Below are 16,326 nucleotides of genomic sequence, written 5' to 3'. Positions count from 1 at the left end.
CGAGGTAGGTTTGGGGAAAATGACTAAATCTTGATTATCTTAGACAATTCTACGTAGAAGAAAGTGAATCATGACAAGATTTTATAATCAGTTTATAGAATTCAAATGAATACTGTCATTTAACACACCAACATACCACATGAAATCAAAAGAAGGGTTTCATCCATGTCACAGAGCTGCAAAGCTAGAGCCAAAATCTAAATGTGACTTCCTAAACTAAGTGCTTGTTTCATTATAATATCCTAAATCTTCCAGAATGTCTGAAGTATATCCAGATAGACAGATAGATGTATAAAATGTTTCCATTTATTATTTTGAATTAGAAAATTTAGGAGGCCTAAAAGGAGCCATTTACCAATTACATGATCATTTACTTTTCTTAAATTAATTCTAAACAGGCAATACTAAAGAAAAAATATCTGGGCATTTTAATTAGGTAAAAGAATTTCTATCTTGTAAATTTAAAACACACACCACCCAAACTTAAAACTAGAATATCTTAGATTAACAAGTTGAATAAACAATAACTAGAAAAAGGAAATACTCAGACTGTCAACATCTGAAGTAGTAGTAATAATTATAGCTAACAGTTATTAAAGGCCATATTTATTTAACATACACAGGTATCAGGCTAAGCACTTTACATATTTTTTCATTTTAATCTACAAAATAATTTTATGAAGCTAGTTCTTATAAAAGATGAAAAAGCTGAGACCCAGAGAGTTTAAGTAACTTGTCCAAGATTACAAAAGTAGTATACTGTCTACCTTGATCTACTATTTAAAAACCCATATAACCTAACTTCTAAGCTATTTCTTAAGATTATTTTCAACATTATTTTCATCTTTGGAATAAAACTCCATTGTAAAAAAAAAGTCCCAACTAATGAAATTATCTTACTCAGCTTTAGTGAACTGCAAAAAGTTACAACCTGAATTTAAAGAAAGCCTTCCTACTTGAGTTTATAAATTGACAATCATCTTGATGTTAAAATTAGTAAAAATGTACGTAAGTCAATTTATGCAGTGATAATAAACGTGTCAACAATATATTTCACCCATACAACTTTACCCAAACAGCCTTTACAAATTTTCATCGAAATAACAGAAATACTATAATATACGTAAGAAAAAGTTCATTTTGTGGCACAAGATTTGCTTCATACAACTAAAGTTACTACTTTTCTTTCTCTTTGGCAATTCTGATATTGAACATCTGGAGGATGAAACAGTATTTGCAAATCATCATTTAGCTTTGAGTACTTGAGAGAATGGTTAATTCAATGGCCACAATGCTAACCAAAGTTTCTTCATTCATTATATACATGAACCAAGATTACTTTTTATAAAAAGTATTACTATACTAAAAATCAGTACCACTGATTATAGCAAATTCGTAACAATTCATTCAACAGCTTGTCTGTTACAACAAAAGGCTGTTAACCTACCTGTCACTGCTGGTACTACTGCTGCTGCTGATTGAATCACTACTGGAGGATCTACTCCTAGAGCCGCTGCCGCTAGGGGACCTTGTGGGTCTAGACGCTTGGCTAGCCAGCCTCTGAGGAGACTGATTTCTAGACTGGGATGAATGTGGTGACCGACTCCTGCTGTGCTGGTAATTCCGCTCTGGCCTTCTGCCTCGTACCTCCCGGGTAATATCATCCCTGTAGATATCCCTGTGTACCACACTGGGCAGTGTAAACTGCTCCCGAGCCCTAGGTTCGTATCGGGGGTCATGAGCATCAAAACGGTTTGGACTTCGACTCCGAGAAGTATAATAGAGCCCATGTTGTAAAGTCCGCTCTCGAGGATCTCTATAGTAATCCTGATCGTAATGTCTTGTCCGATCAAATCCTCCCGTCCCCCGTTCATGGTGTCCATAGGCACTATGTTCATAAGCACGCTCCCTGTTATCTGAAGCCCTGCATTTAGGAGGGGGGAAAAATATTTAATCAATCAGAAAGAGGAAAGCAAAACTAAAAGCAAGTCATGCAAACATTCACTTCAGCATTGTCTTTGTCTTTGCAACTGGTCATTTTCTAAACAGCATTAACCTACTTAGCAAACACTAACAAGCTTAACATTTCACCTGACTCCAAAAAATTATTTTCACAACTGAGCAATCACTGTTGTAAAGGTATATTGGGCTTTCATGACTAGTGTTCTGCAAGTCAGTTAGTTGCTCTTTTTATTAGGGATTTTCTGGCTTATATACAGAAGTATGCATATGCCATCTCCTTTTTATTTTAAATTTAATGGAACAAGAACAGACTTTCATTTTAATATGAAAGTTTTCTATACTTCCATCTGATTAAAATACATACCAAACTTTATTTATTTTGCAAATGTATTTCAGGCAAAATTTCCATGATACAGTTTTCACACAGACATGAAAGCCCCATTGTAATGCATGCCCATGTCCCAACAATAGGAGGGCATTTTCAAAGTACAGAAAATAATGTTGTGTAACTTTTTCTTATTAACTTTCAACTTCTTTTCAACTTTACTAAATTATGTAAATTGCTGTGCCCAATCACATTTAATAATAAAAATGGAACCTTAAAAAGGAAATCAAACCAAAAAACCACTTAGGACATCAAAATATTGGGCTGCTACATGGTATTCTACGATAAATTTAACTAATTAAAGAATAATGGTTATTTCATCTTCGTGTGCTATCAAATTCCACATACTTTTTAAAATGACTATTCCATGATTCAATCTGTTAATGTATTACTTAATGGTTACAGGAAATACATTCTCTTAGGGTTTTAGCCATACTCAAATTTCCTCTGATGAAATAAAGCAACTTTGGAAACTGTAAGATACACTAAAGGTTGCTATTAGCAATGGTTTAACTTTAAAATTTTTTCTGTAAGGGCACGAATACTTGTCAATCTAAGAGTACAAGAACTGTTGCATGTACAATTATACACATGCAATTATGTGTTAATATTAAAAACCAATTCCAATCCTACAAAGAAATCTTAAGTTCTCTACTGAAGAGAGTTCCTAAAAGACTATTTCACTTGAATCTCAAACATGAGGTTGAGTCTCTTCTCAACCTTACCTTTGGGTCTATCGTCTATCAAAAGTGAGTAAGGAACCATGAAAGATATAGAAGAATCAGAATCTCTCCAATGAAGAATATGTGGCAAAATCTTACAACTAATACTGTGTTCCCAATAGATGCTTAGATTCCAAATCTCTCCACTAACCTTCATTTTCACCCACCATTTCACTTAGCAACCATACCTTCTCCTAAGCTGTTTTTGCTGCTGTTATGAAAAACAACTAGCAGGGCAAAAAAAGTCAATATTATCTTTCCTACTTAAATATATTAAATGACTTTCTCCTTTCTTATTCATTATACTTCTGGAATTTGGATAGATATTTCAATGTCTAACAAACAAGAAGGGTTCCTTTGAGACTTAAGAGAAAATTTCATAAATAATTCAATTAGTACCCTATCAAATGTTAATCAGTAAGAGCTGTTATTAATGATATAACAGAAGCAACAGGCAACAGTTCTAGGAGAATTACTGCTACAGCTGATAAATATGCAAAGTTCTTATCCATTAGGAAGATACAAAAGGCAGGCACATGAGCTAGCAAGAGTTGAAATCTAATAGCTATTCATTGATTCATCTATTAGTACTAAATAATTCTAGAGTTAGTGGGAAAAAAAGAAAGTTTGACTTGGGTTAGGAGAGGGGCTAATATACACAGGTCAGGACATACCAACCTTTTCCAAGTGTGGAAACACGACCTATAATCCCAATTAAATCTAGGGAGAGAATTGTGATATCATAACTTCCCCAATTTTGGCCCCTCTTATGGGGGTAATCCACCTTCTTAATGGGCAAGGGTGTCAAATGATATTTAGATGAACCACAAGAAAAAAAAATCTTAACGACCAGATAAAATAATTCCACTGGAAGCAAGCAGTCCCAGACAAACTGTAACTCTCAAACCCCCAGACTTCTTTCTTGAGATAGTAGAAAATTATAAATTGATCCACATTCACAAAAATTTCCAGCCCTAAGTATGAATCAGGCAGCTGACAGAAGAGGAAATATCCTCTACGATTCCACCAAATGAGGAAGGCACAGTTGCTCCCCAACAGTTCACCTTTGTAGCCATCCAGCACAGTCAATTTTGATTGCTGTATCCACAACTGATCGTTACCATGTGTTCAAAGCTAAAGTACCTTTAATTGGACACAACTTGCTTAAGAAACAAGATAGTAATCCTCTTCCCCTGGGCTAATGGAATCTTGACTGCTTGACATCCCATACATTCCAGCAATTAGAAAAGAATGGCTATATTCCAGGATTTAGGAACGTCCATCATCTCAATGTTTCCCCATTCCATCGAGGAGTATAATTCCAACATGGAAACTGTGTAGATCCAAAATGGAAAAATCAAGCATTGCCTTCACTCTTCTTCATCCAAGTACACATTTCCAGGTTAAAGTATTGTTTGTAGAATCCAAGAGGTTGAATCATATGGTCTGCTAGGTTTTTTGGTGACAATCCAATTCCTCTGTACACTTTGTGTAGTGAAAAGTGAGAAGCAGATATCAAATTCTAAAAGAATCTGTAGGCTCTAATATTCCAGAAATATTCCATATAGTACAACCACAAAATCTGTAGCCAAGTAGCTCCATCAGGTAGAAGGGATATATCCAAGGAAAGCCTTACATTATCCAAGAGAAGGAATAATTAATTCTAGAAGACAGGTAACTCCAAAACTGATGCTGCCATACAAAATCTTCCACTTTATATCTCAGGAGTAGATATCCAACCAGCTGCAGGAAATATCCTCTATGATTCCATAAGATACCAGCCACTGGGATAGAAATCACTTCCGTTTCCAACCCAAAATAGGAAACATTGAGAATGCCCAAAACTTTAAATCCATCTGGGGCCCCTAAATACGAGTTTCTGTTTCTCACCATATCAAATACAAAATACCTGCCTACAGAAACCTTGGAACTTACCCATCAAGTCTCCGCTCATAACGTCCTTCTCGTGCATGAAGTGATGGTGGGGGGCCATAAGCAGACCCTCCTCCACCTCCTCTGAACCCAGAAACCTCTCTACTACGAGATGCTAGGGAAACTGTATCATCCAATCCCCGAGCAGCACTCGGAATGGTGCCTGGTTCATTATAATCCGTGCGTAGGTCTCTATCTCCCATTTTGTTGACTGAGTTGTGAGCTTTCTGTGCACTTTTGATGTCCACAAAATCCACAAAGGCAGCCACTCCTCCTTCAGAACCCCTCTTGGGGAGAATTTTGACACTTTCCACGCGGCCATATCTGGGGAGAAAAAAAAAAGTAAAGTTAACATTACTGATGTATGATAATAATTTTCCAAAAATTGTTTTTAAAAATATTTATTTTTAGGGACTTCCCTGGTGGCAGAGCGGTTAAGACTCCATGTTCTCAATGCAGAGGGCCCAGGTTCAATCCCTGGTCAGGGAACTAGATCCCACATACATGCCACAACTAAGGAGCACGCCTGCCAAAACTAAGACCCAGCACAAGCAAATAAATAAATAAAATAGAGTAGATATATATGATACAAATCAAAGAAGCAAGCATTTCACAAAAAATATTTATTTTTAAACAATTTACATTATGCATGTGTGGAAGAGGGATTGCGAATTAATTTAAAATGGTTTTTACACTCACATTTTTCTTTTTTGAGGCAAATATTTACAAACATTTTTACCACATTATTTAATTGCTCTCATTTTCTAAATACAGTATTTTCTATAAACTGCTTTTTACTTTTCTAGAACACTTAGCTGAAATGACTCTCAGAAGTGTTCAGGAATTTTTACATTCTAAAAAAGGATATTACACCTAAGATATTCAAAGTAACTTACCAATCTTAAGAGAATTTTATTAAAGTAAAAACTGTAGCTAAAAATAGCTATTTTACAGATTTCATTTTAATTTAATTCATTAAAATGATCTTACTGAAAACAATCAGATGACTTCAAACACTCCTTACTGAAAAGCAAAATAAATTCAAATATTTTGTGCATTTGCAAATTTCAATCTAGTTTTTAATGTAATCTTTCACTATTTAATTCTCCTTTCCAGGGGATTAAAAAAAAGTGTTAAAATTTATAATTTATGTATAATTAAATTGTTCTTTATATAAATTAATAAATCAGAAAATCTTTTGACAGACTCTATGTTCTCATTCTTTATTCCACAAAAATGTTTACTATATACGTAAAGAAAAATTTTAGGGCACCGTCTATATTCTGAAGCATATACGTAAAAATTATAATTATCTAGAATTTTTAAATTCATGAAACTTCTACACATTTCATTAGTAGTTAATTGCATTTTATGTATACTTGTAGTTTGACATTTTAGAAAGGCGGGCACAGCGCTTTTAAATATAGCACCTCTCATATGCTGACAATCCAAGATCATAATTTTACACTTCCCCTGAAGAAGCTGACAACATTATCAGAAAGCAGAACTTCTCTTTTATATCCTCCAGTATGATTTAAGTTATTACCTCTCACAAGGGAAACATAATCCTAAAATCCAGTTTCATCAGGCAACTGAATTAGATGTAATAAAATTACTTGGGGTAAATTAATTGATGAAGGGATCTTTTAAATTTGGGGGAAAAATGATAGAAACTAAAATAGTCCTTTCCATACAAACATTAAAAAATACCTTCCAATGCATCTGACAAAGGACTTGTATCTAGAATATGAGAAAATCTTACAACTCAACCCATTTTTAAAAAATAGGGAAGACACTTCACCAAAGAAGATATATAGATGGCAGATAAGCACAGAAAAAGATGCTCAAAGTCATTAGTCATTAGGGAAATACAAATCAAAATCACAATAAAATACCACTTCACACCCACTAGGATGGCTATTAGAAAAGAGAACAGAACAGAACAAAACAAGTGTTGGCAAGCATATGGAGAAACCTAAAACCTCCTGTATAGCTGGTGGAACTGCAAAATGGTGCAGCTTCTGTGGAAAAGTGGCATTTTCTCCAAAAGTTAAGCATAAAACTACCATATGACCCAGCAATTCGGCTCAAATAAATACATGTGCACCAATGTTCACTGCATCATTATTTACAAAAGCCAAAAGATGGAAACAACCCAAGTGTCCATCAATGGATGAATGAATAAACAAAATGTAGTATATACAAACAACGAAATACTATATTAAGACAAAAAGAAATGAAGTTTCGATATATGCTACAACATGGATAAACCTTGAAAACAACATACTAAATGAAATAAATCAGACACAAAAGGACAATTAGTTTATGATTCCACTTACATGAGGTATCTGGAATAGAAAAATTCATGGGAACAGAAAGTAGAATAGAGGTTACCAGGGGCTGGGGAGATACTGCTTAATGATACAAAGTTTTCGTATGCGATGAAAAAAATTCTAGAAATAGACAGTGCTCATGGTTACCTAACACTATGAATGCATTTTTTTTTGGTCTCACGAAGCATCCTGCAGGATCTTAATTCCCTGACCAGGGATCAAACCCAGACCCTTGGCAGTGAAAGCGCTGAGTGCTAACCACTGGACAGCCAGGGAATTCCCTGTGAATGCACCTAACTGCCACTGAATTGTACACTTAAAAATGATTTAAATAATAAATTTTATATTCTGTACATTTTAACACACACACATACACACAACTTATCACTAAGCCCAAGGCCACATGTTTTCCTATTAGAAATTAGAAGGAAAAAAGAGGGAAGTGTTAACCAACTCCCCACAAAAAAAGTAACTTAGCCAAAGCATGATACAGGGAAAACAAATATTTAAGCTTAAATTCTGAATAACAAAGAGCTAAATGCAATACTGAAAAGAGGGACCAAATACTCAATGCATAGATTATACATGTAGAATAAAGTCAGTGGCCCTCCTTCCTCAAAAGGCTGGGCTCACAGTGCCCATCATTTTTATATAAGGAGACTGCACTCTGGAAACAAAACAGAAATTTATCTCCACATTTAACACAGGAGAACTTGATCAGGTATTACACTACTCTTCTATACTGAGAAACTCTCAAATTAAAAACAACAAGGGGCTTCTCTGGTGGCGTAGTGATGAAGACTCCGCCTGGCAATGGAGAGGACATGGGTTGGAGCCCTGGTCCAGGAACATCCCACATGCCGTGGAGCAACGAAGCCCGTGCACCACAACTACTGAGCCTGCACTCTAGAGCCTGCAAACCACAACTAATGAGCCCGTATGCCACAACTATTGAGGCCCATGTGCCTAGAGCCCATGCCCCACAACAGGAGAAGCCAACGTGATGAGAGGCCCGCACACCACGATGAGTGGCCCCTGCTCCCCAAAACTGGAGAAAGCCCCAGGCGCAGCAACGAAGACCCAGCGCAGCCAAAAATAAAAATAAATAAATAAAATAAACAACAACAACAAAAAAAAAACTGCTTAACTCTTCATAGCCATGAAAACTCAGCTCTGCTAAATGTAAATGTAATACCCTGATTTTGTCCACTCTTTCCAAAACAACACATTTCCTACAGTATTCAAGGATTCCTTAAGTACTCAAGTATTCCTTAAGTATTCAAAATGAAACACTTACCTGACATTTACTAATTAAAAAAGAAAAAGGAGCAAAAATAATACAACCAAAATTAGAGATTTCCTTTTTTTAAAATGATATCAAGCCTTAGCTACAGGTTTTCAGAGAATCTATGGAATAGTCTCCAAATATTTTCTTAAATTACATAGTCGATGGCTGTAGTAATAAGTTAACTCATTTGTAATTTTTAAAGAATCAAGAAAACCTAAATTTTTTTCAAAATGAGAACATAAAATTAAGAAATTGTGCTTGGGACTTGCCTGTTGGTCCAGTGGTAAAGAATCCACCTTGCAATGCAGGGGATTTGGGTTTGATCCTTGGTTAGGAACTGGGATCCCACATGCCTCGGGGCAACTAAGCTCCCGTGCCACAACTAACTGAACCTGCAAGCCTCAACTAGAGAGCCCAAGTGCTGCAATTACAGAGCCCATGCACTCTGGTGCCAGTGCACCACAACTAGAGAGAAACCCGAGTGCCGCAACTAAGACTCAATGCAGCCAAAAAGTTAAAAATAAATAAATAAAAGAAATTGTACTTGATTGCTACAAGCTGCAGTATATAAAAATCTGATGGGTTTGTCTTCAAAAGCACAATCAAAAAAAATATTAAATTGGTTTCTGTTTGGTCAAAAATATTCACCATCAAAAAATATTAAACCGATTAACATACACTATAACACTTCCAAGTTTTTAAGAGAGAATTTTAAAATAACCCAAAATAATGCCAGATTTGCTGAGATGTTTGGTCTCCTTTCAACATCTGACTATTTATATAGTCAAATTTATAGAGTTCTTAGCATTTCATTGAATATACTTGCAGTGTATTAATGGCCTCACATTTTACATTTGAGAGCAATATGATACACGGTACTGTTTTTCCTCCACTATGAGAACAGTAGGGTTCTGATCCTGAATCAGTTATTATTAATTTTATGGTTTTTAACAGATACTGTTGTAGGCACTTGATGCACATCAGGGAACAAAACAAAGATCCCTAGTCTCATGGGATTTATTTATTTACAACTTTCAGTCTCTTGATAGGTGAATAGAAGATTCCTCTTATTCTAAACTGTTTTCATCAACTCTACAAGAAACTTACTTCGTTAACTTCCAAAGCAACACCAAATACACAGAGCTAAAGATCATTAGTGTGCTAAAACCTTATGAATTCTCTCAATACCCTTCCTTTCTAGTCCATCACCTTAACCACTCGGCCACGACTACTGCTATACACTTTCTTTCTAAAAGTTACTACAATATCAGCTGGTTTATCAATAAGAATGCAATTACTAACTTTAATCCTACTTTTTTTTTGCAAGTGACCCTACTAATAATAAGCAATAGCAAAGAACAGCCACTATTCGTTTTCACACAAGTCCTCCTACTACAGAAAACAATCCTCCCCAAGTCATTCTTGAAACATCTACTGATACCTGTTATTCCAGGTAGACTTATAGGATTGTAATGAGAATATCAGCCTCTTCAAAGAGGCATACAATTAACCTAAAATACCCATTCATCTAAAACCCAATATATCACTTTCCAAAGAGTACATATTTTATCAAACTATCAATTCTTTGTGTATTGCCACTTTTCCACCCTTCCACCCCATCATAGCTAAGCTGTTCCCTATTCAAAAGAAAATGATCAGTAAGCATGAATAGACAGAAAGTGAAAAGCAAATGAGTAAAGGATAAAAAGCCCTAAGAGATGAGTATTACAGTTTGATTGGCTGACCTATAATAGTAGAGACAACAGATGTTTATCTTTACTTACTTTTTATTTTATAAAAATATTCAAAATTATTTCTCTTCCAAACTCAGTTGGCTCACATATATATCCATTACAACCATCAAACTATCTGTAATGATGCAGTAACATCAACACTTACATAACCCTTTTATAGCAAAAAAAATTTTACGAAAGAATTACTAATTTATAAATCAACCACTTGATCCTATATTTAGGCCAAAATATAGGATCTAACTGGCCTCCCCCCTGTGTTAGACCTTTATTTCCTATACTAGTGACTACAAATACTTTGAGAATGCCAGGACTTCGCTTGGTGGCGCAGTGGTTAAGAATCCACTAGCCAATGTAGGGAACACGGGTTCGATCCCTGGTCCAAGAAGATCCCACATGCCACGAAGCAGCTAAACCTGTGCTCCAGAACTACTGAGCCTGCGTTCCAGGGCCCGAGTGCCACAACTACTGAGCCCACACTCCTAGAGCCTGTGCTCCACAACAAGAGAAGCCACTGCAATGAGACCCTGCTCGCTGCTACTAGAGAAAGCCCACGCACAGCAGTGAAGACCCAACATTGCCCCCAAAAAAAGAAAAAGAAAAAGAAAAAAGGCAGAATCCCCTTGAAACTTAAATAATATACCATAATAGCATTTAAATTGGAGCTGGCCACATTTTTCCTACATAATCACAGGTCAAATTTTAAAAAAATTTTATTGTGATAAAACATAACATAAAATTAGCTATTTTAATCATTTTTAAGTGTACAATCCCAATCTTTGCAAATTAATCACCGCTATTTCTTGTCATCAACATAGTAGAGGCAGACATTAAAGCTACCTCATTCACAACTACTGAAACCCCCCCATACTTCAAAACATTAAATGTAGTATGTAGCTCAGAATCATACACTTAGATAGCAAAACTCCTGCAATTTGGACATAACTAAATAAGATGGTGATGTTTTTAATGTCATATGTCTCATATCAGTTAAAAATCAAAAGAAAAACTTGTTTTAATAATTATCTATAATGACAAATTTAAATTGCTAGCTTTACAATGATAAACTACACGTTAATAGTTTTACTCTATCCAAAGACAAGGATCAAAAATTGATATAAACTCAGAAAATAGAAAATATTTGCAAGTTATTTATCTGATAGCTCTTACAATTCAACAATGAAAAAGACATAATTCAATTTAAAAATAGGCAAAGGATATAAATAGACAATTTCTCCAAAGATACACAAACAGCCAATAAACACAAAAATCTGCTTAACAACATTAGACTTTAGGAAAATAAAAACCAAAACCACAATGAGATACCACTTCACACCCAATAGGATGGCTAAAATAAAAACAACAGACAATAACAAGTGATTAGGATAAGGAGAAATCTAAACCCTAATACACTGCTGGTGAGATTGTAAAATGGTATAGCCACTTCGGAAATCAATTTGGCAGTTCCTCAAAATGTTAAACTTAGAATTACCGTATAATCCAGCAATTCTACTCCTAGGTATGAACTGAAAACGTATGTCCACATAAAAACACATACAGAAATGTCCACAGTATCATTATTCATAATAGCCAAAAAAACAGAAATAAACCAAATGTTCAACGTGTTGAGTGGATTTTTAAATATGTGGTATGTCTATACAATGGAATATCATTCGGCAATAAAAAGGAATGAAGTTCTAACACACTCTACAATATGGACGAACCTAGAGAACATTATGCTAACTGAAAGAAGCCAATCACATATTGTAATGATTATATAGGTCCAAAATAGGCAAATACACAGAAACAGAAAATAGATCAATGGATGCCAGGAGCTGGGGAGAAGGAATAATGGGGAATGACTGCTAATGGGCATGGGGTTTCATTCTGGAGTGATGGAAATGTTCTGCACTTAATGGTGATGGCTGCACAACTCTGCAAATATACTCAAAACAACCAAACTGCACTTTCAAAGGAAGAATTTTACGCCATATGAACTATATCTCGTAAACTGTTATTAAAAGAAAAAGACACAAAATAGTACACTGTCTTTTAATACAACAGATTTTACATCTCCTTTAGTCACAAGTGTCTACGTTGTCTCAATATAAATCAACTGTATGCCATGTTTCCTGTAAATGGGCACACATGGAAGACGTTTTCTGTTTCAAGCACACCTGCCTGGGAAGATAAGTAACCCATTAGATAACAGCCAAAACCTACCTTCATTTCATGGCGATACAGAATTCTTTCAAGAAATCTACCATGAAATAAACTTATGTATAAAACACATTCAAAACTATTCTTAAATAATTAATATATTCCCCTTTAATCACTTTTATCTTTGGAGTAAGTACAAATGATTACTAAAGATGGCAAAAACAGACTCAGAATCCCTAAAGCCAGCAAAGGGCAGTCAACCACAGACCCCTAGCGTCATTTTAGAAAAAGCTAATATCCTAAAATGTTTCTCTACATGGAGGAATGAGGGAGGGGTGGGAAAAGACGGTGGGGAGGGGGAGAATGAGCTATAATAGTTTGATTTGTGTTCTCTCTCTGCCCCCCCCCCCAAAAAAAAACAGTTTGTTATGTAGTCTTCTGTCTGGGAAAGACTCTCAGCATGAGATAAAATCCCTATGTCATAAAGGAAAAGACCATATAAATTAAACCACATAAAAATTATAGCTCCTGGGACTTCCCTGGTGGTGCAGTGGTTAAAAATCTGACTGACAATGCAGGGGACACGGGTTTGATCCCTGTCCAGAAAGATCCCACATGCCACGGAGCAACTAAGCCCGTGCACCAAAACTACTAAGCCTGAGCTCTAGAGCCCGAGAGCCAAAACTACTGAAGCCCTTGTGCCTAGAAACCATGCTCTACAACAGGAGAAGCCACCACAATGAGAAGCCCGCACCACAAGGAAGAGTAGCTCCCCCTGGCCACAACTAGAGAAAGCCCGCCCACAGCAATGCCAAGATCCAATGCAGCCAACAAATAAATAAATAAATTTTTTAAAATTACATCTCCTAAATAGCAAAATGCAGTCAAAAGACAAATGGTGAAAAATACACATGAAAAATAAGTGATTTCCTAAGTATACAAACTTCCTACAAATCAAGGGAGGCACAGGCCCAAACAAAAAACGAGCAAAATATCTAAATAGGAAATTCTTTAAAAATACACCCATACAGGGCTTCCTAGGTGGCGCAATTGTTAAGAATCCGCCTGCCAATGCAGAGGACACAGGTTCGATTCCCTAATCCAGAAGATCCCACATGCCGCCGAGCAACTAAGCCCTTGCGCCAAAAAAAAAAAAAAAAAAAAAATACACCCACACACACAAAATGGTAAACACAACAGACACACTCAAAAAAGCTGCTCAATTTCACTCAAAATTTCAAAAATCCAAATTAAAAAAAAATGTTTTAAAGTACCATGTAACACAAAGACCTAAATTTTAATAATATATATAGATATTAGCTAGAGTCCAAGAAAACAGATACTTTCATAACACTATCTGCAGGAACATAAATTAGAGAAACCTCTTAGGAAGACAATTTGATAGAATCTATTAAGAACTAAGTACACATCCCCAGAAATTCCATTCACAGGAATTTTTTATGCATGTATAATTGCACAGCTCTGCAAATAGTGTACAAGATTGCTTAGTAAGCAGCACTGCTTATAACAAGTAAAAAACAAAAAAACACACACCACCACTATTTCACTTTGTCTCTATGAATTTGACTGCTCTAGGTAACTAATATAAGCAGACTCACACAATATTTGTCCTTTTGTGACAGCCTTATGTCAGTCACTCAGCACAATGTTTTCAAGGTTCATCCATATTGTAGCACGTGTCAGAATATCCTTCCTTTCGAAAGCTGTATAATACTCCATTACATGTATTTTGTTATCACACATTCTGTTTATCCTTTCATGGGTCATGAACGCTTAGGCTGCTTCTATCTTTTGGCTATTGTGAATAAATGCTTCTATGAACATAATAGGTTACTTTTTTAATATGAAAAACAATTTATTGGTTCCAATTAGGAAAGGTTTAAGAAAACTTGAAGACTGAAGATAAACTGAATTCAGCCAACAAAATTATAGTCAGCTGTTTTTCAAATCCGTGGTGAGTGCCTAGAATCCTGTACATGAAAACTTGATGACTACAACTCTTGGGACAAGGCAATGTTTTCAGTAAAGCCTTGAATGACAAAATTCTTCAGAACTTTTACCAGTACCACTATTTCAGTGAAAAAATATGTATATGTATTATTTTGCACCAATCTAATGAAAACCTACTTACTAAGTAACAAAAGACAGCGGTCAACTGATATATAAACCTCTGAAAGATTATCCAATTATAAGGGAAAAAAATCCCAAAGATTCTATAATCTTTAGATCATACTGGTTAAATAAAATAGGAGGCCTGAATCTTTTAGACAATCTTAGAAAAATTCATAAGGTACTTCTTTAGAGAACAGGAGGAAGGAGTTTACACTCTAAGAATCAAAAAACACAGTGCAGGAACACGGACAAGCATGATGACCACTAAGTTAGCATTTAGACATTTCTTCTCACAATAATTTATAAATAACTTCATAAATGTGTCTGCTTTACACAGTACTTTTCTAGGAAAAGCTCAAGTATAATTGAAAACAGAATGCAAATGATCATGATTAACCATTTCTTAAAGTAATGGCAGTAAATAAAATAGATGAGGAAAAAGGGAGCAAGGCAAGTTGATCAAAAGGGGAAAGCTGGAGAAAAAAGTAGCAGAAGCCAAGAAACTAACAAAAACCCACATCAAGAGACCCTAGTGTAAGTGTAAAGGGCTGGTTGAAAATGTGCTTCCTACCTGGCTTGACAGGACTATTACAGTACAATTGCTGAAAAGGAAATTAACTTCTAACCTATGGCTTACTTCTTAGTAAAATATCAGTTAAAAAAAAGACTGATGGATTTCCCTGGTGGCGCAGTGGTTAAGAATCCGCCTGACAATGCTGAGGACACAGGTTTGATCCCTGGTCTGGGAAGATCCCACATGCCACGGAGCAACTAAGTCTCTGCGCCACAACTACTAAGCCTGTGCTCTAGAGCCCGCAAGCCATAACTACTGAGCCCACGTGCCGCAACTACTTGAGTCCGCCTGCCTAGAGCCTGTGCTCTGCAACAAGAGAAGCCACCGCAATGAGAAGTCTAAGCACTGCAATGATGAGCAGCCCCTGCTCCCTGCAACTAGGGAAAGCCCCTGTGCAGCAACGAAGATCCAACGCAGCCAATAAATAAATCTTTTTTTAAACAATGCTAACTCATATATACGGAATCTAAAACAAAAACAAAAACAAAAACAAAAAACAAAAACGGTACTGATGAATCCAGTGACAGGACAAGAATAAGGATGAAGATGCAGAGAATGGGCTGGAGGACACGGGATTGGAGGGGCGGTGGGCAAAGGGGAAGCTGGGACGAAGTGAGAGTAGCATAGACATATATATACTACCAGTTGTAAAATAGATAGCTAGTGGGAAGTTGGTGCATAACAAAAGGAGATCAACTCGATGATGGGTGATGTCTTGGAGGGCCGGGACAGGGAGGGTGGGGGGAGTCACGGGAGGGAGGGGATATGGGGAGATATGTATAAATACAGCTGATTCACTTCGGTGTACCTCAAAAGCTGGTACAAGAGTGTAAAGCAATTATATTCCAATAAAGAGCTTTTAAAACAAAACAAAAAAAAAGACCTCGAAATCTTACAATCCAAACCATTCAATTTATGGGAGAAAATAAATGTACCTACTTTAGATAATAAATGTGTTACTGAAGAGTTAGGGTGTCTTATTTTGTCTTTTTTTTTTTTTTTTGGCCGCACTGCAAGGCTTGCAAGGAAGGCTTAAGTTCCCCGACCAAGGATTGAACCCATGCCCTCGGCAGTGAAAGCACGGAG

At 36.0% G+C, this 16,326-nt stretch overlaps 1 protein-coding gene across 6 annotated transcripts in view; it reads right to left on the bottom strand.

The window, feature by feature from the left end:
• Nucleotides 1-16,326, bottom strand: part of SPEN (spen family transcriptional repressor) — a 91,501-nt gene that overhangs the window by 54,405 nt on the left and 20,770 nt on the right. For 5 of the 6 annotated variants that reach the window (XM_057697340.1, XM_057697357.1, XM_057697349.1 and 2 more), the window contains exons 2-3: nucleotides 5,005-5,325; nucleotides 1,448-1,924 (exon numbers count right to left, since the gene is read on the bottom strand). In XM_057697340.1, the coding sequence (XP_057553323.1) occupies nucleotides 1,448-1,924; nucleotides 5,005-5,325 (798 nt within the window). The remainder of the gene's footprint in view (nucleotides 1-1,447; nucleotides 1,925-5,004; nucleotides 5,326-16,326) is intronic. The other variant, XM_057697377.1, reaches the window with a different exon arrangement.

The sequence above is a fragment of the Hippopotamus amphibius genome, chromosome 1 (assembly GCF_030028045.1).
Source record: "Hippopotamus amphibius kiboko isolate mHipAmp2 chromosome 1, mHipAmp2.hap2, whole genome shotgun sequence".
NCBI lineage: Eukaryota > Metazoa > Chordata > Mammalia > Artiodactyla > Hippopotamidae > Hippopotamus > Hippopotamus amphibius.
Note: the sequence above shows the minus strand (reverse complement) of the source record. Positions and strands in the feature narration are given on the sequence as shown.